The sequence below is a fragment of the Amblyraja radiata genome, chromosome 11, assembly GCF_010909765.2.
Source record: "Amblyraja radiata isolate CabotCenter1 chromosome 11, sAmbRad1.1.pri, whole genome shotgun sequence".
Taxonomy (NCBI): domain Eukaryota; kingdom Metazoa; phylum Chordata; class Chondrichthyes; order Rajiformes; family Rajidae; genus Amblyraja; species Amblyraja radiata.
In genome coordinates, this window is record NC_045966.1 from 11,373,242 (window position 1) to 11,398,499 (window position 25,258).

The 25,258-nt window shown below is 41.2% G+C and overlaps 1 protein-coding gene across 3 annotated transcripts in view; it reads left to right on the top strand.

The window, feature by feature from the left end:
* ddx46 (DEAD-box helicase 46) overlaps nt 1–25,258 on the top strand; it is a 55,080-nt gene that overhangs the window by 17,816 nt on the left and 12,006 nt on the right. For all 3 annotated transcript variants that reach the window (XM_033029321.1, XM_033029322.1, XM_033029323.1), the window contains 10 exons: nt 70–190; nt 281–456; nt 6,652–6,773; nt 8,133–8,211; nt 10,953–11,035; nt 13,690–13,854; nt 21,629–21,791; nt 22,254–22,447; nt 22,559–22,696; nt 24,957–25,106. In XM_033029321.1, coding sequence (XP_032885212.1) covers nt 70–190; nt 281–456; nt 6,652–6,773; nt 8,133–8,211; nt 10,953–11,035; nt 13,690–13,854; nt 21,629–21,791; nt 22,254–22,447; nt 22,559–22,696; nt 24,957–25,106 — 1,391 coding nt within the window. The remainder of the gene's footprint in view (nt 1–69; nt 191–280; nt 457–6,651; nt 6,774–8,132; nt 8,212–10,952; nt 11,036–13,689; nt 13,855–21,628; nt 21,792–22,253; nt 22,448–22,558; nt 22,697–24,956; nt 25,107–25,258) is intronic.

Consider the following 25,258-nt stretch of genomic DNA (forward strand, 5'->3'; position numbering starts at 1 on the left):
CCAATCAGAACTTGTTGTTTATATATTGGTTGAACGCTTATTGTTTCAAACTTTTATGTTGCTTTGCAGACGTAAGTGCCTACAGGTTGGAGTTGGAGGGAATTGCCGTACGTGGCAAAGGTTGCCCAAAACCTATTAAATCATGGGCACAGTGTGGAATCTCCATGAAAATATTAGGCTCCTTGAAAAGGTGAGTGCTTCCTAAAACGTTACTGTTAAAAATGATTTTATTAGCATTTTTTGTTTCTTCCCAATTCTCAATAATACTTTTGTATATTAGACAAGCATATGAGAAACCAACACCAATCCAATCACAAGCAATCCCTGCCATTATGTGTGGACGTGATTTGATTGGAATTGCCAAAACTGGAAGTGGAAAGACTATTGCTTTTCTTTTACCTATGTTTCGACACATCATGGATCAGAGGGCACTTGATGAAGCAGAAGGCCCAGTTGGTAAATATTTAATTTTACATATTCACAGCAAATACCACTGTAATTATAGACCACAAACTATAAAACTCATAAACTGATTCAATTTGTTATTCAGTTATAGAGGTGCACAAAATCATGAGAGGAATAGATCGGGTAAACGCACAAAGTCTCTTGCCCAGGGTAGGGGAATTGAGAAGCGGAGCACACAGGTTTAAGGTGAGAGGGAAAAAAGTTAATGGGAACCTGACAGGTAACTTTTGCACACAAAGGGTGATACGTGTATGGAAGAAGCTGCCAGAGGAGGTAGCTGAGGCAGGTACTATCCCAACGTCTTGATAAACATTTAGACAGGTACATGGATAGGATCGGTTTAGGAGGGTATGGGCCAAATGTGGGCAGGTGGGACTACTGTAGATGGGACCTGTGGGCAAGTTGGGCCGAAGGGCCTGTTTCCGGACTGTAAGACTCTATGACTCTCTACGACTGATTAAGTCGTGGTTGTAATTCGAAGCAACTATAGTACTATCAAGGAATGCATACACATAGCTGCCAAGTAGTTCGGATTTTCCGTATTTCGTACGGAAATGCGATACGAATACGGATATACGAATTTTCGTTGTTAAATACGTATTTTTATAAAAAACTACCATGGATAATCGTTACAACGAGTCACCGGCCATGTTGCAGCAAAATCGCCCTGGAATTTTACATTTTTAAAAAGCTCGGGTTTAATGAGTACTGCAGAAAGATTGGAGTCGCTTATCACTTGATTCAACTGAGACGAAAACAATTTGTTAACTGCCACTGTTAGCACTTGTTAACTGCCAGTAGTTAACACGTAGTTATACAATGTATCACCAATACATCAATCTGCATTTGTCAGTCAATATAATTGTGTTTTGACCAAGTTAATATTGACGCCGCGTTCTTTGAATAAAATTCACGGTAGAATTTCTTAAAACTCGCTGTCATTAAGGGCTCCAGACCGCGAGCACGGGCTTCTTCCTGTTGTGCAGTTACAGTCATTCACCCACGTTATTTTAAGAAGGAACTGCAGATGCTGGAATGCTGTAGACATAAATGCTGGAGAAACTCGGCAGGTGAGGCAGCATTGACAAAAATGCTGGAGAAACTCCGCGTGAGACAAAAATGCTGGAGAAACTCAGCGGGTGAGGAAGCATCTCCAGCATTTTTGTCTCACCCACTGAGTTTCTCCAGCATTTTTGCCCACCCATGGTATTTAGTAATTTGTACCTGTCATTTAGGGATGTTATATGAATTTAAAAATAATAAGTTTATGTGTGTTGTTTTCTCTCTCTCCTTCAAGGTTAGTTCTTCTGTTTGCCTTTATTTGCTTCAGTTTTATTTAGTGTTATTTATCACGTTGTGGTTGTAGCTTTTGAACGTATCGGATTTTAAAAATTCATAGCGTCACCCATGCGCCAAATCCCTTCCACTGTACCTGCAACTGAAGCTACGGGTGGATTAATAGACTTTGAAGAGGCATTGACACTTTGTGTTTATGTAGAGGGGTAATAGAGAAGGGCTCCAGACCGCGAGCTCACTGACTGAATGATACAGACGTCCTGACTGAAAATCACACCCTTCCGATAAATTATTTTAGGATAAGCCTTTCTGGAGAACATGCTACTTTTTGCTTTGTCCATTTTCAAAATATAGAATTTTGAATTTGGCGTTTGATTGGTACGAGACTACAAAGCTCGTAATATCTATTTTTTTACGCACTGTAACTTTATACATTTCTACTTCTGGGTATAATGTATGTGGAAATTATGGCTCATGGAATTTTCTCCCACACTACTAGTTATATTCGTAACAACATATTTAAATAGGTGACATTTCCGATCTTTCCCAACCCCTTAAAGGTCTGAAGAAGGGACCCAACCCTAAATGTCACCTAGCCATTCTCTCCATAAATAGACACAAAATGCTGGAGTAACTCAGTGGGTCAGGCAGCATCTCTGGAGAGAAGGAATAGGTGACGTTTTGGGTTGAAACCCTTCTTCGGACCCTCCATAAATCCAGCCTGACCTGCTGAGTTCTCCAGCACTTTATGTTTTGCTCTTAAAATAAATCCGTGGTCTGAAGAAACAACACGATAGACCGCTCTGGAAGTGCAGGTTTTGCTGTATACTTCATACTGTAGAACACATCATAATACATCCTGAATGAATTAATGGGGTTAGATTTTTTTTTAATCTGTTGTCTAGAATTAATCGATACCCACCCTATGTACCTTATACCAGATTTATATCAGAATTCCGATTTTTTTTTTGTTTTCCTATTTGTCAATTTTTGTGCGAGATTATTTGGCAGCCAATCAACCGCTGTCTCACAGGAGGTTGCGTCCAATCACCGACCAGCTTCCCTTAAAATTCCCGTCCAATCAAGATATCAATTTAAATAAAGACCAAAACTTTTTTTTTAATTATGGGTTAATAATTGGAAAGAAATTGATACTTAAATTTTGGAAAAATACAACCATACCAATTGTTAAAATTTGGATTAGGAATATGATGGACATAGCACGCCTTGAAGAAATGAGACTCCGACATAGATAAATATGACCAATTCTTAAGGAGTTGATCTCCTTTCATCGACTTTTTGGAATCATGTGATGCAGCGGTACCGTAAAGATTGCTGATTTCAGTTCATGCCGTGGATAGATCTACATCCCCGAATAAAGATTTGAAAATTTCTCTTTTAAGGGGCCTTCTCTCCTATTTCTACTTTCCAATTTTTCTTTTTTTTTAATATACACACTTCACGTTTTTCTACTCTCTACCATCTCTTTTTCCTCTTTTTCCCCTTTCTATTGTTTTCTTTTTCTTGTCTTGCTTACTTCCTTCTCAAAACATAAAACTAGAGGTTGTACATAGAATGGATTACGGTATGACATAGTTGGCACCTAAAATGAGGTTCCACTGTACTGTTTTGTACTGTATTAACTTCTAATAAAATAAATTAAAAAAACAAAAAACAAAAAAATTCCCTTCCAATCAATAAATCAGTCTCCTCCCGTCCAATCAGCCGCTGTCTCCAAGGGCATTGTGTCCAATCACATAATGCGCTGGTCACTCGGCAGCCAATCAGACGTAGTCTCTGAGGGCCGGTGTGACCAATCACCGACCAGCTTCCCTTTACTGAAGCAGACGATGGCTGCAGCCAACAGAGAGAGAGAGATGCAAGAAAGCAGCTATGACATATAATACACAATAAACTATTACAGATACACAATAAACAAGTTATGCATTCTTGTACTCTTACATGGGTCTGACTGTATATTTTTAAAAAATCAGCAAAATGGCACTACGTAAAAATACGAATTTTCAGGTCCTAGAATACTGAAATGCTCTTACAGAACTTGGCAGCTCTGCATGCAGCACCTAAATGGTTAAAGTAGTAAAACCATTACAAAGTATAAATGTGTGTTCATACATAAATCATAAGTGCAAGCTTAGAATAAAAGGAATAAATGAATGACTACATTAAAAAGCAATACTGTTTCAGAGAAAAAAGCGCCGTGTAATGCTCACCTCATTGATTATTCTAATTTATGTAAACCACCTTTTTTTAAAAAACAAAACACACCAATTGAACAGAATGTAATGAAAGTGTAAACTAATCTAATGGCAGTAATTTATTAGAGAATGTCTACAGTGCCCTCTATAATGTTTGGGACAAAGACACATTTATTTGCTTATGTACTTCACAATTTAAGATTTGTAATTGAAAGTGCACACTGTCAGATTGTAATAAAGGCCATTTTTATATATTTTGGTTTCACCATGTAGAAATTACAGCAGTGTTTATACATAGTCATCGTCCCCCCCCCATTTCAGTGCACCATAATGTTTGGGACACAGCAATGTCATGCTTGTTTTGGAGGCTAGTCCCCTTCAGTTTTCTCTTCAGCATATAAAAGGCATGCTCAATTGGGTTCAGAACGGTTTATTGATTTGGCCACTCAAGAATTGACCATATTTTAGCTTTGAAAAACTCCTTTGTTGCTTTAGCAGTTTGCTTGAGATCATTGTCTTGCTGTAGAATGAACTGCCGCCGGCCAATGTGATTTGAGGCATTTGTTTGAACTTGAGCAGATAGGATGTGTCTGTACACTTCAGAATTCATTATGCTACTACCATGAGCAGTTGTATCATCACTGAAGATAAGCGAGCCAGTACCTTCAGCAGCAATACATGCCAGGCCATAACACCCCCACCACCGTGTTTCACAGATGAGGTGGTATGATTTGGATCTTGGGCAGTTCCTTCTCTCCTCCATACTTTGCTCGTGCCGTCACTCTGATACAAGTTAATCTTCGTCTCATCTGTCCACAAGACCTTTTTTCCAGAACTGTGGTTGCTCTTTTAAGTACTTCTTGGCAAACTGTAACCCGGCCATCCTATTTTTGCGGCTAACCAGTGGTTTGCATCTTGCAGTGTAGCCTCTGTATGCCTCTTCATGAAGTCTTCTGCGGACAGTGGTCCTTGACAAATCCACACCTAACCCCTGAAGAGTGTTTCTGATCCGTCGGACAGATGTTTGGGGGGTTTTCTTTGTTATAGAGAGAATTCTTCTGTCATCAGCTGTGGAGGTCTGCCTTGGCCTGCCAGTCCCTTTGCGATTAGTAAGCTCACCAGTGCTCTCTTTCTTAATGATGCTCCAAACAGTTGATTTTTGTACGCCTATCGTTTAGCTGATGTCTCTAACAGTTTTATTCTTGTTTCTCAGTCTCATCATGGCTTCTTTGACTTTCATTGGCACAACTTTGGACCTCATGTTGATAAACAGCAATAAAAGTTTCCAAAGGTGATGGAAAGACTGGAGGAAAGACTAGGTGCTGGAAGCTCTCTTATACCTGCATTAAGGAAGCAATTAAACACACCTGAGCAATTACAAACACCTGTGAAGCCATGTGTCCCAAACATTATGGTGCTCTGAAATGGGGGGACTGTATAAACACTGCAGTAATTTCTACATGGTGAAACCACAATGTATAAAAATGTTTTTATTAAAATCTGACAATGTGCACTTTAACCACATGTGATTTTTTTTTTCTATTACAAATCTCAAATTGTGGAGTACAGAGGCAAATAAATAAATGATGGGTATTTGTCCCAAACATTATGAAGGGCACTGTATATCAAGGCTTTCACTGCACCATTTATTGTTCAACGATTTGAATTTGCTCTTTACTAAAACTGTGAGTGCTTTCAAATCTAACGTGCAAACAAAGTTCATCAATAGCTAATAACCAGTTTGCTGTTTGGTGATTTAAAAATACCCATATCATGCAATGCAAGATGAGTGTATTTGCCTCAGAAATTCAAATTGCATGGAATAGCAAAAATTCTTAATTGGGTAGGGAATGTTTTCAAAACAAAAGGCAAAGGCGCTTAGTTATAAACTACCTAGTCTCACGGTGGTTGCAAATAACTGACTATAAATGGGAGGAAAGGTTTAGTTTAGTTTAGAGTTACAGCACGGAAACATGCCCTTCGACCCACTGGGTCTGCGCCGACCAGCGATCCCCGCACATTAACACCATCCTACACCCACCAGGGACAATTTTTACATTTACCAAGCCAATTAACCTACAAACCTGTACGTCTTTGGAGTGTGGGAGGAAACCCAAGATCTCAGAGAAAACTCACGCAGATCACGGGCAGAACGTACAAAATCCATACAGACAGCACCCGTAGTCGGGGTCGAACCCAGGACTTGCATTCGCTGCAAGGCAGCAACTCTACCGCTGCACCACCGTGACCGCCCTATTCAACACATCTATTGATGTGTTAAATAGAGCGGTCACGGTGGTACAGCGGTAGATGTGTTAAATGTTTTAACACTTCGATAAATGTGCGACAGCATAGATCATCCTTAATTACCAAGTATCGACCTACCACCGTTTTTCCAGCAACTGATGGTCCGGCACCTCGTTTAAACCGGACAAAATTACGAGAGCGGACTTGAAATCCTCCCCTCTTCTGATTGCCGGAACTATGGAACACCAGCCCGGCCGGAGCCGGCGGATCTGTTCCCATAGCTGACTTCCGAGGCCAACTTTGCCGGCCGGCATGGCTCTGAAACCATGGGTGTCGGAAAATCGGTGGTGGACCTGTACTTCATTTATTTCAAGAAACAAAGTTTTTAATGTATTTTTAAAATCATGCAATATTTGTTTTTATTCAGCATTGATCTCAACTCCAACCCGTGAGTTAGCCCTTCAGATTACCAAGGAGTGCAAGAAGTTCTCAAAAGCTCTCGGTCTAAGGGCAGTGTGTGTTTACGGTGGGACCGGAATAAGTGAACAGGTAATGCTTCTACTTCAATCTTTTCTCTTGAAAACAATAAATCATTTGAGTACTTTAGCAGCAACTGGTATATCGAAAATACAATGTGTACATTTGTGAATGACACTAAAGTGCGAGCTAGATAACAAATACTCAGAACGGCCTCAGTTATTTATTCTTGCCACGTGTATCGAGATACCGTGAAAAGTTTTGTTTTACATGTTATCTAAACAGATCAGATATACCATACATAAATACAATCTAGTCATCTCAAGTACTATAGATAGAGCTAGGGGGAATATACAGAATGTAGAATATAGTTCTCAGTATTGTACGCATTGTGGTGCATCAGTTCCATAGATAAAGTCCAATGTCCACAAATGTAGGGGAATATTAATAAACATGCAGAATGGTCAAATAATTTGCAAATGAATTTTATTGCAGGAAAAGAATGTAATGTATGTGGGTAGAAGTGCTGCAATGTTACTTCCAAAGTGCAAGATTAGGAGGTCTAGATAAACCAAGGAATTTTAGATATTAGATTAGACTACTCACTAAAGTTTATGCCATAGCAAGACAATTTAAAGATATAAACTGGGCTTCAAAAACATTTCTTGAGGAATAGAGCTAAATAAAAGGAAAGTTATGCTGTATCGAACTTGGATAAAAATGTTTGGCAAGCCGTATATATTTCTGATCACTTTTTTAAATAATAGAGATAGAGGCACGGAAGAAGCTGCAAAAAACATTACAATGATGATCCCAGAAATGTATTGGTACACATATTAGAAAAGGTTGAACAGACTGGAGTTTTTTCCCTTGAGAAAAGAAGGTTGAAGGGATCGCCTGATCAAGGATTTTATAACCTCGAAAGGTTCTGACTGGATGCAGTGAGAATGTTCCCAAGATATAACGAGAGGCAATCAATGAAAGTTACCAATAGGGAATTCAAAAGAAACCTTTTATATCCTAAGAGTGCTGAGAGTATGGTTGAAACAAATAGTGAAATACATTTAAAAGGAGGCAGGACAAGCATATGAAGGAGAATATCGAACTGCATAAGGCCAGGCCTTTCAGCCCACAATGCCTTTGCAGACCATGATGACAATTTAAATGAATCCCATTTGCCTGCTCTTGATCTATATCCCTTCATCACCTGCCTGCTCATGGTTATTACTGATATTGCTTCATGAAGTTCTTAATCTCTCACGGGGAATATAATAGATGTCTCTAATAATATTTTTGGAAAATGAGTGTGGGCTGATTAGTTTCCCCTAAAAACCATTGTCTTGAATGACTGAGTTCTAATTCTTCGTCATTAATTTAAAATTACACGTTTATCCTCCTGCATTTTGACAATTGTGTTATTTCGTAATCCAGATCGCAGAATTAAAACGAGGAGCGGAAATTATAGTATGTACACCAGGCCGCATGATAGACATGCTGGCAGCCAATAACGGTAAGTAAAGGAAACTATCAACAGTTGAGCACTTGCTTTACTTGTCATTTAATGTTTAAGTTTATATAAAAGCCACTTAAAGCAGAATGCAGGGGGAATTAGTTCAAAACATGAACGTACATGTTCACCGCACACCATTTTGAGATCAACAACAAATGTTGCCATCAGATTTTCTCTGGCAATTGCTTCATGAATTAATAAAAGGGAATTTTATTGCTGACAGTTGTTGTTTCAAGCTCAGTGGAATGCATAAGCTAGTGTTTGTCTATATATAGGCAGCTTCTCTTACTGATCCACGCCTGTACCTAAAATAACATATACATAATGATTCTGGATTGAACAACAAACACATTTCTATGTCACAATTTTTGCCTGGGTTCTTGTTGGTCAGCATGGACATGATAAGCTGAAGGGCTTCTTTCTGTGCTCTATGGTGCAAATTCTATTGGGAATTGGCCATTTAAAAAATAATAGTTTTATTATTTGCATACTTTAGTTTTTCCACTTATGACAATTTTACTACTTGTACTTGTGAGTCACTTCACAATTAGTGTGCTAAATTTAGTTGAGATGCTAATTTAAAAATGTAAGACCACACTCTGTCCATTAATAATATGAAAGATTTGTGGATCTAGCTGACATAAAATTGACCTATCAAATTGCTGAACATTCTAATTGTAACTCGATCCTCAAAAATAATTTGCCTAATTGCATTACATCTATCCATTCCCACATCACCACTATTCAATCTTGCAGAGGTGCCTCTCACATTAAAAAAATCCCAGTATTAACTCCTATGTTCTACTTAAGTCTCCATTGAACTTGCATAGAACTGTACAGCACAGGGAGAGACCCTCCGACCCCCAATGTTCATACCAAACATGGTGCCAAGTTAAACTAATCTCCTCTGCCTGTAAATGATCCATATTCCTCCATTCCCTGCTTATTCATCTGTCAATATAAAAGCCTCCTAAATGCTCCCCATTGTTTCTGGCTCAAGTACTACCCCTGGCAGGAGTTCCATGCACCCACCACTCTCTGTACAAACAAAAAACTTACCTCAGCGCATTTCCTTCAAACTTTGTCCCCTCACCTTAACTCTCTATACATCTCTGTACATTGAGGAATGATTAAACTATATCCTCAATCTTGCTTTCCATTCTAATAATGCAAATTAATTAAATCTGCAGTCATTGATTGTTAAGCAAAAATTAAAGATAAAAACGCCTCAGAATTCCAGATCATTTTGTATAGGTTTTCATCAATGAGTTATAGATATGGAAGAACTTTTGACAGAGTATGCCCTTGAGATACATTCTAGTATTAGATTATTGGCATTATTGATAAACTCTTTTTGCCGATACAAAACTCATTAGATGGTCAAAAATTCTCCTCCAATCCTTGGAGGTTAATTGGCTGCTATACATTATCCGTTGTGCTTAGGGAGTGGATGCAAAAGTTGGATAACAGAACAAGTGTGAATGGGTGATCGATGGTCAGCGTGGACTCGGTGGGTTGAAGGGCCTGTTTCCCTGCTGTATGTCAATCAATCCAATCTGAAGAAGGGTCTCGACCCGAAATGTCACCCATTCCTTCTTCCAGAGATGCTGCTCGTCCCGCTAGAGTTACTCTAGCATTTTGTGTCTATAATCCATTTCCTTCTCTGTGTAGTAAGACTGAACAAATTCAGCATGGCGAATAAAGTTTTTCTGTAATACCAAAACTATTTACAAACTGACAGTACTTAATAAACTAATTAAATCTCACAATGGTGTCAAAAATATTGCTGGTGATATTTATAGATTCGACAATAGTTCATTATAGCTTCACTTGACACTTAAGTGTGTTTTATATCATACATAATTGCTGATTTGAATGCATGAAAAAATATACATTTACTATTAGACACTGTATGATATTGAATCTAATTTTACTAAACTGTCAATATTATTTGACCCATATGGAGAAAGTTTCCTCGAGATTTGATTTTGGCATGCAAGACATAACCCATCAGAGGTAGGTTCTTCATCAAGTTGTGCAGTCTCCAATTACTAACTTTTGGTTCCTTGGGAATATATCATATTCATTACGGAATATAAACTCTCCCGCCGGATCATTTTCTATTTTTTTTCCCCCACTATTTCTATGAAAGTTTAATTTTCTTGCATTCAGAATCTTAGAAAGTTGAGTAAGATCCAGCATATATTCCTGTGCAACACTACTTCACTGGTTAAGTCTCCAGAGGAAGTAGGCAGTTACTTAATATAAAACGCACCGATAATAGCAATTAAAGGCCAGTAGCAAGAACCTTGTCTTCCACACATGCGGTGTAACCTCTAATATGTTCTTTTTTGTAGGTGAATGCTGAGGCTTGTCAAATAATGGCCCTTGGGCTCCTTGCTTCATCTCATTCTAAAATTGTGTGATGGGTGTTTGTTTTGGAGAGGGCTGTTATGTGACTTTTGCAGGTTCTGCTTACCCTGATGGTATGCAAGAGTTAACAAACATGGGCAACTGTTTACACTTAGTTTATACCCAATGTAAAATCTGTTTCTTTGTAATTTCTGTATGAAGCAAGCCAAAATATAAAACAGAATTCTAGTCTCAGAAAATGGGACAATTTGATTCTTAATTGTGGACTTTTTAGTTTTGTAGCATTATAAAATGGTTTACTGGTTCTGATTTAAGTATTAATAATGTTTGCATGTGACATTCATTAAAATTATTCTTGCTGTTTCCAGGCCGTGTGACAAATTTTCGGCGAGTTACCTATGTTGTACTTGATGAAGCAGATCGAATGTTTGATATGGGCTTTGAGCCACAGGTAGGCAGTTTGAATGGTTTTTCTCTGAATATGTTGAACGATGGCTTTGACAATTATATAGTTATATTGAAATCGTTAGGATGCGTGTGTGAATGACTGATTAATTAATTCAGAACTGCAACAAACAAAGTTACATAATAGTAACGAAGTAATGCTGTAGCTGGTCATGCTGAAAGGTCATTTGGATCATTTAACAAACCAGTTACCCTTTTTTTGCACAGATTATGAATTAAAAGAAGTTTATAAAGCATGCAAAGCACTTAATTTACATGTAAAGTAACTTGTTTGGCCAGAGACATTTATCAACGAGCTGTGCCAAGAAACTGCATTTTGATTCCAATCCATCCTACTAATGAAAATTTTGAAAGACCTGGCATAATAGACTGTCATGGCATGCATTGCCTGCCCCTATCGTTTATCCGTGTAGGAGTGCATACATTGCACCTTTTAGATACAACTTGTTAATTAAAAACCACCACCTCCCTTTCTGCATACAAACTCAAATTATTTAATTTTCATTATTTTCCCAGAATTTGACTTTCATTTGTATGTTGTGGTAAAATTCTACATTGGATCACAAGTTCAGCAGAAATTAATCATTTAAAATATATTGTATAGAACCATTCGTAGTCACGTGTGTGACCAAAAGATGAAAAATTGCAGAATACATCTAATTCTGAAAGCATCATAGATATATTGTTTTGTACTGTATATATGATTCATTTTTTTCATTTTATCAAGTGAGATTTTTATATATGTTATGCTGACAATGTTTATTTAGGGTCAGGGGTAAAATATGATTGGGCACGTGTGTGACGTCACATGGAAACACTTTATAAACTGAATTTGAAAAAGCTAGAATGTTCATATCTTTAGTAGATGCATTATAGTTCTGTAGGTAGGAAAATAGCAATAAATAAGATTAATCTCTTACAATAATTTTTTAATGTATTTCTTTGTGATGACATCTGGTCACGCGTGTGAGATTTTGGTTCACTTTCCAAAAAATGGGCCTATAGTGTAGTTGGCTGCGTTATAATGTTCCCTGCTTGTTCCTTCCCTACCTTGATGGGCTGAGATAAGTAATTCATTTAAAAGTAATGCCAACAGATATTTTGTTTTAATTGCTGGTTACATTCATCGTTGAGTGTTTTCATTTCTAACTTTATTAGTTCACAAGAGAAGCAGGCCATTAATATAATCTGATCTGTATTTGTGCTCCACGTAGTCACACAGTATAGAAACAGGCCATTCAGCTCAACTTGCCCATGTCGAACATGATGCCCCATCTACACGTCCCACCTGCCCGCCTTTGGCCCATATCCCTCTAAACCTTTCCTGTCCATTCACCTGTCCAAATGTCTTTTAAATGTCGTAGTAGTACTTGCCTCAACTACCTCCACTGGCAGCTCGTTCCATAGACCCACCACCCTCTGTGTGGGGAAAAAAGTGCCCCACAGCTACCTATTAATTAATTTCCCTCTCACCTTAAACCTATTTCTCTGGTTCTTGATACATGAGCATCCTCCCTATTTCAATTAATTTCAATCTTTATTTTCCTCCTTCATTTACTTGCCTAACTTTACTTTGAATCATTGTTTATTTTCCCCTAATACATTCCATTTCTTAGAAAATTTCAGACCAATCTTTGGCTAAAAAATAGTTTCTCCGATTCCTATTTGTTTTTTATTGCAACTGTCCCAGTTACAGCCTCTAATATTGAAGTGAAACTGGAGTTGTGTCCCTTGCACATTAAGATCAGGGCCCAAGCACCCATATCAGGATGTAGAAACAAAGAGCTGCAGATGCTGGTTTAAACCAAAGATAGACACAAAGGACTGGCACGCTATGGCGAAAAGGGATAGGTGACGTTTCGGGATGGCACCTCTCAGTCTGAAGAAGGGTCCCATCCCAAAACGTTGCCTGTTCTTATTCGCCAGAGATGTTGCCTGCCTGCTAAGGTACACCAGCACTTTGTGTCTGTCACCCATCTTGGGAGTCTTTTTCAAATTGCACTGTAAAAAATTCAAGTTTGTGTTGTGCAAGCTCGAATTAATTGCTTCAGATATTTGATAGAGAAACCAGCAATACATTGAGGCTGTTGGAGTCTGCCATCTGAAAGGTTATTTAGATGTTTATATTAAATTGTTCCATTACAGAGGCAGGAGGTGCTGTAAGTATTAAATTTTAATTACATTCTGCTGCTAGCCACTATTTCAGCTACTTATACACCAGTCTTATCACTCTCGCCCCATGCATGAGGTTCTTTTCTTGAGAATGTCAGGAGAAATATCCTGACATGGTTTTTTCAGGAAATGTATTCAGGACATGAAATATTTAGTTAGATACACTGAATACGGGTCTGAACCAGAAATGTCACACATTCCTTCTCTCCAGAGATGCTGCCTGTCCCGCTGAGTTACCCCAGCATTTTGTGTCTATAATATTCAATACCCTGGGCTGAGTAGGAATGCATCCACAGCTCACCTGTAATTTCATTTTGTAACCAAAGATCCAATTTATCTTGTGTCCTCCTGCTGATCTCATTAGTTGGCTTGTGTAGGATCCTGTTTCTGACCCACAGATTAGCTCTGATATTTGTCCCTAAGGCTGAACAAAGCTGATGTGGTTAACGATTTTTTTTTGCACATTAGGTAATGCGGCTCGTGGAAAACATTCGACCAGACCGACAAACAGTTATGTTTTCTGCTACATTTCCCAGGGCTATGGAGGCCCTGGCACGACGAATACTAACAAAACCCATTGAAGTGCAAGTGGGTAGTAGAAGTGTGGTTTGCTCCGATGTTGAGCAACATGTGGTAAGTCTTTCTTATGGTGCAAACCACTCATGACCAGCAATTTATTTCCACTCCCACTGATTATTGTTTTAGTGTTGGGTGCTGGTTAGAAATTGTGGTTCAAAATTGCTACCATCTATATTGCTTGGGGAGGCACAACGGTAGAGTTGCTGCCTTACAGCGCCAGAGACCTGCGTTTGATCCCGACCACTGGTGCTGTCTGTACGGAGTTTGTACGTTCTACCTGTGATCGTTTGGGGTTAACCCCGGGTGCTCCAGTTTCCTCCCACATTCCAATGACGTAAAGGTTTGTAGATTGATTGGCTTTTCGCATTTCGTTGTCTCTGTACTGTACTGTACTGTACTGTACACTGACAATGACAATTAAAATTGAATCTGAATCTGAATCTGAATCTTTGGTAAATATTGCAAATTGTAGCTAATGTGTAGGATAGTGCTATGGTGGGGGGGGGGGGGGGATAAGAGGGGTGACGTGCTACTACTTATTGGGGATGTTCAAACTAGTTGGCAGGGCAATGAAATCGGGAAGGAGAGAGGCAATTCAGGGTGAGGTTGGGAAGGAGGGAAACAATTGTTCTCCCTGTGACCACATGGTTGGCGTCCAGGTGCTCCGGTTTCCACCCGTATTCCAAAGTCGTGGGCTTGTAGATTGGCCTCTAAATTTTTCCTAGTGTGTAGAGAGTGAATGGCACGAACTAGTGTGAAATAATGATTAATGGTCAGCGTAGACTTGGTGTGCCCATACTATTTCTCCCAATCAATCAGTTAAAAACATAGAAATTAGGTGCAGGAGTAGGCCATTCGGCCCTTCGAGCCTGCACCGCCATTCAATATGATCATGGCTGATCGTCCAACTCAGTATCCCGTACCTGCCTTCTCTCCATACCCTCTGATCCCCTTAGCCACAAAGGCCACATCTAACTCCCTCTTAAATATAGCCAATGAACTGGCCTCGACTACCCTCTGTGGCAGAGAGTTCCAGAGATTCACCACTCTCTGTGTGAAAAAAGTTATTCTCATCTCGGTTTTAAAGGATTTCCCCCTTATCCTTAAGCTGTGACCCCTTGTCCTGGACTTCCCCAACATCGGGAGCAATCTTCCTGCATCTAGCCTGTCCAACCCCTTAAGAATTTTATAAGTTTCTATAAGATCCCCTCTCAATCTCCTAAATTCTAGAGAGTATAAACCAAGTCTATCCAGTCTTTCTTCATAATACAGTCCTGACATCCCGGGAATCAGTCTGGTGAACCTTCTCTGCACTCCCTCTATGGCAATAATGTCCTTCCTCAGATTTGGAGACCAAAACTGTACGCAATACTCCAGGTGTGGTCTCACCAAGACCCTGTACAACTGCAGTAGAACCTCCCTGCTCCTATACTCAAATCCTTTTGCTATGAAAGCTAACATACCATTCGCTTTCTTCACTGCCTGCTGCACCTGCATGCCTACTTTCAATGACTGGTGTACCATGACACCCAGGTCTCGCTGCATCTCCCCTTTTCCTAGTCGGCCACCATTTAGATAATAGTCTGCTTTCCTGTTTTTGCCACCAAAATGGATAACCTCACATTTATCCACATTATACTGCATCTGCCAAACATTTGCCCACTCACCCAGCCTATCCAAGTCACCTTGCAGTCTCCTAGCATCCTCCGCACAGCTAACACTGCCCCCCAGCTTAGTGTCATCCGCAAACTTGGAGATATTGCCTTCAATTCCCTCATCCAGATCATTAATATATATTGTAAATAGCTGGGGTCCCAGCACTGAGCCTTGCGGTACCCCACTAGTCACTGCCTGCCATTGTGAAAAGGACCCGTTTACTCCTACTCTTTGCTTCCTGTTTGCCAGCCAGTTCTCTATCCACATCAATACTGAACCCCCAATGCCGTGTGCTTTAAGTTTGTATACTATTCTCTTATGTGGGACCTTGTCGAAAGCCTTCTGGAAGTCCAGATACACCACATCCACTGGTTCTCCCCTATCCACGCTACTAGTTACATCCTCGAAAAATTCTATAAGATTCGTCAGACATGATTTACCTTTTGTAAATCCATGCTGACTTTGTCCAATGATTTCACCACTTTCCAAATGTGCTGCTATCCCATCTTTAATAACTGACTCTAGCAGTTTCCCCACTACCGATGTTAGACTAACTGTTCTGTAATTCCCCGTTTTCTCTCTCCCTCCCTTCTTAAAAAGTGGGGTTACGTTTGCTATCCGCCAATCCTCAGGAACTACTCCAGAATCTAAAGAGTTTTGAAAGATTATTACTAATGCATCCACTATTTCTGGAGCTACTTCCTTAAGTACTCTGGGATGCAGCCTATCTGGCCCTGGGGATTTATCGGCCTTTAATCCATTCAATTTATCCAACACCACTTCCCGGCTAACCTGGATTTCACTCAATTCCTCCAACTCCTTTGACCCGCGGTCCCCTGCTATTTCCGGCAGATTATTTATGTCTTCCTTAGTGAAGACGGAACCAAAGTAGTTATTCAATTGGTCCGCCATATCCTTGTTCCCCATGATCAACTCACCTGTTTCTGACTGCAAGGGACCTACATTTGTTTTAACTAATCTCTTTATTTTCACATATCTATAAAACCTTTTGCAGTCAGTTTTTATGTTCCCTGCCAGTTTTCTTTCATAATCTATTTTTCCTTTCCTAATTAAGCCCTTTGTCCTCCTCTGTTGGTCTCTGAATTTCTCCCAGTCCTCCGGTATGCTGCTTTTTCTGGCTAATTTGTACGCATCATCCTTCGCTTTGATACTATCCCTGATTTCCCTTGTTATCCACGGATGCACTACCTTCCCTGATTTATTCTTTTGCCAAACTGGGATGAACAATTTTTGTAGTTCATCCATGCAGTCTTTAAATGTCTTCCATTGCATATCCACCGTCAACCCTTTTAGAATTAATTGCCAGTCAACCTTGGCCAATTCACGTCTCATACCCTCAAAGTTACCTTTCTTTAAGTTCAGAACCATTGTTTCTGAATTAACAATGTCACTCTCCATCCTAATGAAGAACTCAACCATATTATGGTCACTCTTGCCCAAGGGGGCACGTACAACAAGACTGCTAACTAACCCTTCCTCATTCTCCATACCCAGTCTAAAATAGCCTGTTCTCTCATTGGTTCCTCTACATGTTGATTTAGATAACTATCCTGCATACATTCCAAGAAATCCTCTTCCTCAGCACCCCTGCCAATTTGATTCACCCAATCTATATGTAGATTGAAGTCACCCATTATAACTGTTTTGCCTTTGTCGCACGCATTTCTAATTTCCTGTTTGATACCATCTCCAACTTCACTACTACTGTTAGGTGGCCTGTACACAACACCCACCAGCGTTTTCTGCCCCTTAGTGTTTCGCAGCTCTACCCATACCGATTCCACATCCTCCAAACTAATGTCCTTCCTTTCCATTGCGTTAATCTCCTCTCTAATCAGCAACGCTACCCCACCTCCTTTTTCTTTCTCTCTATCCCTCCTGAATATTGAATATCCCTGGATGTTCAGCTCCCAGCCTTGGTCACCCTGGAGCCATGTCTCCATGATCCCAACTATATCATAGTCATTAATAGCTATCTGCACATTCAACTCATCCACCTTATTACGAATGCTCCTTGCATTGAGACACAAAGCCTTCAGGCTTGTTTTTACAACACTCTTACCCCTTATACAATTATGTTGAAATGTGGCCCTTTTTGATTTTTGCCCTGGTTTTGTCTGCCTGCCACTTTTACTTTTCACCTTGCTACCTATTGCTTCTACCCTCATTTTACACCCCTCTGTCTCTACGCTCACACATTTAAGAAACCCTTTCCCTTTAACTCCATCCTCCACTATCCCATTCGACACCCCACCCCCCTTATTCAGTTTAAAACCACCCGTGTAGCAGTGGCAAACATGCCTGCCAGAATGCTGGTCCCACACCTGTTAAGATGCAACCCGTCCCTTTTGTACAGTTCCCCCTTACCCCAAAACAGATCCCAGTGATCTAAGAATCTAAATCCCTGCCCCGTGCACCAGTTCCTCAGCCACACGTTCAGGTCCCGTATCTCCCTGTTCCTGCTCTCGCCAGCACGAGGAACTGGAAGCAAACCGGAGATAACAACCCTGGAGGTCCTGCTTTTCAGCATTTTTCCGAGCTCTCTAAAGTCATGCTGCAGAATATTCATCCCCTTCTTTCCGACATCGTTTGTGCCGACATGCACTACCACTTCTGGATGTCCACCTTCGCCCTTGAGGATTTTCTGCACTCTGTCCGTGACATCCTGGACCCTGGCACCAGGAAGGCAGCACACCATCCTCGCATCCCGTCTGTTGCCGCAGAAACCCCTGCCCGTACCTCTCACAATGGAGTCTCCCACTACAATGGCGTTGCCTGCCTTAGGCCTTTTTGGTTTTGGCTCAACAGCCCTATTCGCATCACAAGCCAGTCCGCCGCCCAGTGTAAACACCTCTTCTGTCCCGACAGCTTCTAAGTGGGTGAACCTGTTCACAAGAGGTACAACACCCGGGGACGTTGGCATTCCATGCTTCCCTCCCGTTCTCACTGTCTCCCACCTTCTCTCTTCCAGTACCTTAGGTGTAACAATCGTACTGTAGGACTTGTCGAGGAACGACTCCGTTTCTCGGACGAACCGGAGGTCATCCACTTGCTTCTCCAGTTCCCCAACACAGCCCTTCAGGAGCTCTACCTGGATGCACTTCTCGCATTTGTAGCAGCCAGAGGCACCAGCGGTGTCCTTGACCTCTCACATACTGCAAGCATCACACTGAATCAGCTTGCCTGACATCTCCTTCTTTCGTCTCTACCTCTCAAGCGTATTGCGTGGTCTCCACTCCGAAGACTCTCGAGCCAAAGACTCACACTATTCTCACAGGGCCGCTCACTCACTGCCGCTTGCTAAGAGCCGTCTTGCTTAAATTGACTGATAAATTGCCTGATTTACCAATTTACAAACCAAATTCCTCAGTTTTCAACTGTTTTGCCGGCACTGACTCACTTCTCTCCTCCCACTTGGGCTAGAGCCAATCAGTCGTATCTCTTGCTAAGCTCCTGCTGCTGTTGCTCCCAAAACCTACAGTAGTTCTGAGTAAAGTCTGCCTGTCCTTGGCCACTACTTTAACTGTTTTCACTTCTCTCTTCCCACTTGGGCTAGAGCCAATCAGTCGTATCTCTTGCTAAGCTCCTGCTGCTGTTGCTCCCAAAGCTACAGCAGTTCTGAGTTGGGGCGTGGATGAAGTCAAAGGTAATAAACAAAACAAATAGACATAAAAATAAAGTTAAGCAGCCTAGGAGGTCAAAGGTGCTGCATCTGAATGCTCACAGCATTCACAACGAGGCAAGTGCATTAATTATTGGCACAAATTGAAGTAAATGGGTTTAATTTAATTGTCATGATGGAAACATGACTGCTGATTGACCAACGGGGGGAAGTAATATTCCAGGGTATTCAATATTTAAGAAGGACAATTCAAAAGCGAGAGGGGGTGATGTTAGATTATGTATGAGGGAAAACATCAGTGCATTTGTGAGATATTATCTTAGTTTGACAGTTGATGTTTGGAATCAAGCTGGGTGAAGCTGAGATACGGTAAAGGAGGTTGAAATTATCTATAGACCACAAGAATTGTGATATTGGCATGTATGGGTAAGAAATTAGAGGTTTGAATTGCAGGTGTAATACAGAAATGATGTTAGACTCCAACCTAATGTGCACAAACCTAATTTTTCTACGACAAATTAATTCAAGGAATACTTACCAAATGTTTTACTAGATCAATGCATTGTGGAACCAACTGGGGAAAAAGATAGCTTTGAACCTTGTTTTATGCAGGAAGAAAAGGTTAATTGATAATTTTACTTCCAGTGGCCATTGGGAAACAATGGCTATAATATGATAGAATTTTACACTGGGCTTGAAAATGACATGGTTCAATACAAAACGTAAGCACTTAAATCGCAATAAAGATAAATAAGGTATGAAAGGAGAGTTGGAAATAGTTGACTGGTGAATAAGTTGAAAAGTTTGATGATGGATAAGCAATGGTTAACTTGAAAACAACGGACCTTAAAGTAAGAAAATAAGAAAGTGCATATCTTGTTGGGCCAAGATCGAACTTTTCAGAGATTTTGAAGATGCAAGTTGGAGCCAGAACATGGTGACTCTCTGCGTGCTGTTCCAAAAGAGGATCTAGTGTATGATACCAGATAGCACGAACAAACATTTCACTGTCTTTGTTTACGTGACAATAAATGAACTAAATTAAACTGATAAAGAAATAATACATCAGCTGAGTTGCCTAAAATATCTATTCCTTGAAGGAACAGAATTGCTAAAGAAGAAATGATTCATATCATGGCTGACAAGAGAAAGTAAGGATTTAATTGACCAACGCTGTTAGTCGAGTAAAAATAGTACTGCATAGGTTGGAGTTTGAAAGCTGATAAATCTCAAAGACCAACAATCTATTGACACCCTAGTATTTTAAAATAATGGTTTAAAGACCAGACCCTAGCCCTATCTCTGAATTTTCTTGGGTACATCGAATAATCCCTGTTGCAGGCATACTGTGGCTTCATTCTTGCTCCCTCTCCTCCTAGTCTCAACAGGGACAGAGTCCCCCTAGTCCTCACCCTGCACCCCATCAGCTGTTGCATACAACACATCATTCTCCGACATTATCGCCACTTCTCACGGGATCCCACCATTCGTCACATCTTCCCATCTCCACCCCTTTCTGCTTTCCTCAGAGTCTGTATACTCTGCAACTCTCTGGTTCACTCATCCCTTCCCACCTAAACCTCCCTCTCTTCAGGAACTTTCCCCTGCAACCGCAGGAGATGCAGCACGTGTCCTCCCTCGACTCTGCCCAGGGACCCCGACAGTCCTTTCAGGTTAGACAGAGGTTCACTTGCACCTCTTCCAACCTCATCTACTATATTCATTGTTCTCGGTATGTTCTCATAACAGTGAGATCAAGCGCAGACTGGCCCATTGTTTCACTGAACACACGCTCAGTCTGCCTTGACCTACGAGATCTCCCAGTTGCAAAACATTTTAACTCCCCTTCCCGTTCCCATATTGCCCTTTCTGTCCTGGGCCTCCTCCACTGTCAGAGTGAGGCCAAATTGGAAGAACAGCACCTTATATTTCACTTGGGCAGCTTCTGTAACCCCTGCATTCCCCGTCCCCCACCCTAGTCGTCCTCCTACTTCCACTGTTTGCATCCTTGTATCCCTTCATTACCATCTCTTCCCCAGCCAACAAAGGGCCACTTCCTCGGTCATCTGTTGCCAGCCCTGACTTGTCCTGGCCTTTACCCTCCTCCAGTTCCCTCCCCTTTACTTTCAGTCTGAAGAAGGGGTCCGACCCGAAACGTCACCCATCCTTTTTCTGCAAAGACGCTGCCTGACCCGCTGAGTTGCTCCAGCACTGTGTCTATCTTCAGTATAAACCCGCATCTGCAGTTCCTTTCTACCCAAATGTTAATGATGAGTCTGACACATAACCACTGGAAGATGAATTGATTGAGACAGGTAGTTGGGTGAAGGTAGAGCTAGATTAACTTATCATATCTCTGTCTATGTCCAGGACTGCCACATGGAAGAGAAAATGTCAGCTATGATAATTCCATGCTTTACCACTGAGTAGGATAATGAAAAAGTAAGGTGTAGTCAATTACTGCATTTTGTCATTCAAGGTCATAAATAATACAAATATTCTTTAACCAAAGTTATTCCTTTTTCTCAGGTTGTCATAGAGGAAGAAAGTAAGTTTTTGAAGCTGTTGGAACTTTTAGGCCGTTATCAAGAAACTGGTTCTGTAATAGTGTTTGTGGACAAGCAGGAGCATGCTGATGGTTTACTGAAGGATTTGTTGAGAGCAGCCTACGCTTGTCTGTCCTTGCATGGCGGTACGTATATTCAGTTACCACATCATACCTGTTATTTATTTTTCTTGTGACTTTCTTCCTGTTGTCCTTTACTTAAATAGACGGTCTCGGAGAGTGGGGTTTGTTTCTTATTAGTGGGGAACGTCAAGCTTCATTTAAATTCAGAAGCATGAGGTGACATTAGGACACGCTGCCGAGAACAAAGAGGGATCCACTGGGGGGCGGGGGGGGAGAAAACCAAGAGGGACCTGGCGTGGGGTCTGTGCTGTTGGCTGCCCCAATACTTCACTGAGCTCGTGAAGTCCAGCGAGTCAGCACCCACTTCAATGGGTTTCCCAGCTTCCAGCAGCAACCTTAAAATCCTTCTGTGTTACCTTGGGTTTATGTATGGTCAGTTTTCAGAGTTTAAGGTCCTTGAATATTTTAACTCATTCCTCAATTGATTAAACCGACGTATAATCTTCAGTTTATGTTGTTTTGAAGGTATCGATCAATATGATCGCGACAGTATAATCAACGATTTCAAGACTGGGGTGTGCCGCTTGCTTGTGGCCACTTCAGTGGCAGCGCGAGGATTAGATGTGAAACAAATGATTCTTGTTATTAACTACAGTTGCCCGAATCACTACGAGGATTATGTACATCGAGTTGGGCGCACTGGAAGAGCTGGTAACAAAGTGGGTATACAAAGATGAAAGATCTTGCTTCGTTGAATTGCTGTGTGTTACATTTGATTAAATGGCATTCTGTTTTGCTATTTTGCTAATAGAACTCTTTTTCTTTTGTAGGGGTTTGCATATACATTCATCACTGAGGAACAATCTCGATATGCAGGTGATATAATTAAAGCATTAGAATTATCAGGAAATTCTGTTCCACCCGAGCTGGAAAAGCTATGGACTGATTTCAAAGAACAGCAAAAGGCAGTAAGTGTAATTATGATAAATCGTATAAGTGGTTTCAAAAATTGTCATCTTGTCTATTGGTAGGAAAATGCTGCAGGGTATTTATATTCAAATATAGGTATACAAAAAATAGACACAAAATGCTGGAGGAACTCAGCGGGTCAGGCAACCTCTCTGGAGAATAAGAGTAGGTGACGTTTTTATAACAAGAGGAGTTGAGTATAGGAGCAAAGAGATCCTTCTACAGTTGTACAGGGCTCTACTGAGACCACACCTGGAGTATTGTGTGCAGTTTTGGTCTCCAAATTTGAAGAAGGACCTTCTTGCTATTGAGGGAGTGCAGCGCAGATTCACCAGGTTAATTCCTGGGATGGCGGGGCCGTCATATGCTGAGAGAATGGAGGGGCTGGGCTTGTATACTCTGGAATTTAGAAGGATGAGAGGGGATCTTATTAAAACATATAAGATTATTAAAGGTTTGGACACGCTAGAGGCAGGAAACATGTTCCCGACGTTGGGGGAGTCCAGAACTAGGGGCCACAATTTAACAATAAAGGGGACTACTCTCGAGCATGAAGGAGAGTTACAAGTTCAAGTTCAAGTGAATTTATTGTCATGTGTCCCTGTATAGGACAATTAAATTCTTGCTTTGCTTCAGCACACAGAACATAGTAGGCATTTACTACAAAACAGATAAGTGTGTCCATATACCATAATATAAATATATACACACATGAATAAATAAACTGATAAAGTGCAAATAACAGAAAATGGGTTATTAATAATCAGAGTTTTGTCCAAACCAGGTTTAATAGCCTGATGGCTGTGGGGAAGTAGCTATTAGTGAACCTGGTTGTTGCAGTCTTCAGGCTCCTGTGCCTTCTACCTGAAGGTAGCAGGGAGATGAGTGTGTGGCCAGGATGGTGTGGGTCTTTGATGATACTGCCAGCCTTTTTGAGGCAGCGAAATCCCCTCGTTGGAAGGAAGGTCAGAGCCGATGATGGACTGGGCAGTGTTTACTACTTTTTGTAGTCTTTTCCTCTCCAGGGCGCTCAAATTGCCGAACCAAGCCACGATGCAACCGGTCAGCATGCTCTCTACTGTGCACCTGTAGAAGTTAGAGAGAGTCTTTCTTGACAAACCGACTCTCCTTAATCTTCTCAGGAAGTAGAGGCGCTGATGAGCTTTCTTGATAATTGCATTAGTTTTCTCGGACCAGGAAAGAGCTTCAGAGATGTGCACGCCCAGGAATTTGAAGCTCTTGACCCTTTCAACCATCGACCCGTTGATATAAATGGGGCTGTGGGTCCTAGGACCTCGTGTCGACCACGCTGCGAGTATGTCGAGGGGAAACTCTTCTAAACTCGCGAATTAGGTCCCCGCAGTGGGACAGGCCCTGAAGGGGTAAGCAATTTTGCACGGCAATGAGGAAACACTTTTTTCACACACTTGTGAGTCTGTGGAATTCTCTGACTCATAGGGCGGTAGAGGCCGGTTCTCTGGATACTTTCAAGAAAGAGCTAGATAGGGCTCTTGAAGATATGGGGAGAAGGCAGGAACGGGGTACTGATTGTGGATGATCAGCCATGATCACATTGAATGGCAATGCTGGCTTGAAAGGCCGAATGACCTACTCCTGCACCAATTGTCTATTGGGTCAGGCTTCCTTGAATCTGAAGAAGGATTCCGACCGAAACGTCGTCATCTCCTTTTCTTCAGAGATGCTGCCTGACCCGCTGAGTTATTCTAGCATTTGTGTCTATCTTTGGTGTAAACCAGCATCTGCAGTTCCTTCCTATACATACATGAAAGGTCTGTTTGAAAAGGACCTAAATTTTAAAGCAGGAGTCGGTAACCTTGTTCTACCTAGGAGCCGAGACGCATGTCTGTGAGCAGATGGCGGGCCACATCTATCACGTGTACACATGGATCCCGCCCCGGATGGCAGGCAACAAAAAAGATGGACAAAAATGCTGGAGAAACTCAGCGGGTGAGGCAGCCTCATGCAATCTTTGCAGGGCTAACCCCGCTGTGTTTCTCCAGCATTTTTGTCTACCTTCGATTTTTCCAGCATCTGCAGTTCTTTTCTTAAACGTGTTCACAGAAGGTGCACGGCCGTGCCGGCGGCTTTGCGCAGGATGCAGTACCGCCAGAGCACGGCCGCGCTCGGGGCGCCCGCCTATCGGCCCGGGGACCGTAGGTTGCCGACCCCTGTTTTAAAGACTAAAATAAGAAGCAACAACTTTGATCTTGTTAACCACTTCTTTTATGTTTTCTTAAGGAAGGAAAGACGATAAAGAAGTCTAGTGGCTTCTCCGGGAAGGGGTTTAAATTTGATGAGACCGAACAGGTCCTGGCTAACGAAAGAAAGAAACTACAGAAAGCAGCTCTAGGTTTGCAGGATTCTGATGATGAGGACACTGCGGTTGATGTAAGTGCGTAAGGCTATCTGTGGAAGTATTGACGATGGGAATTATGTACATTGCCAAGTTCCCTTACTATCAACTTTGAATTTAGTCTGTTCAGATCACCTATAGTAGCAAACGCATTTGAATTGCTTGTTCAATTCAAACTTCACTGCAT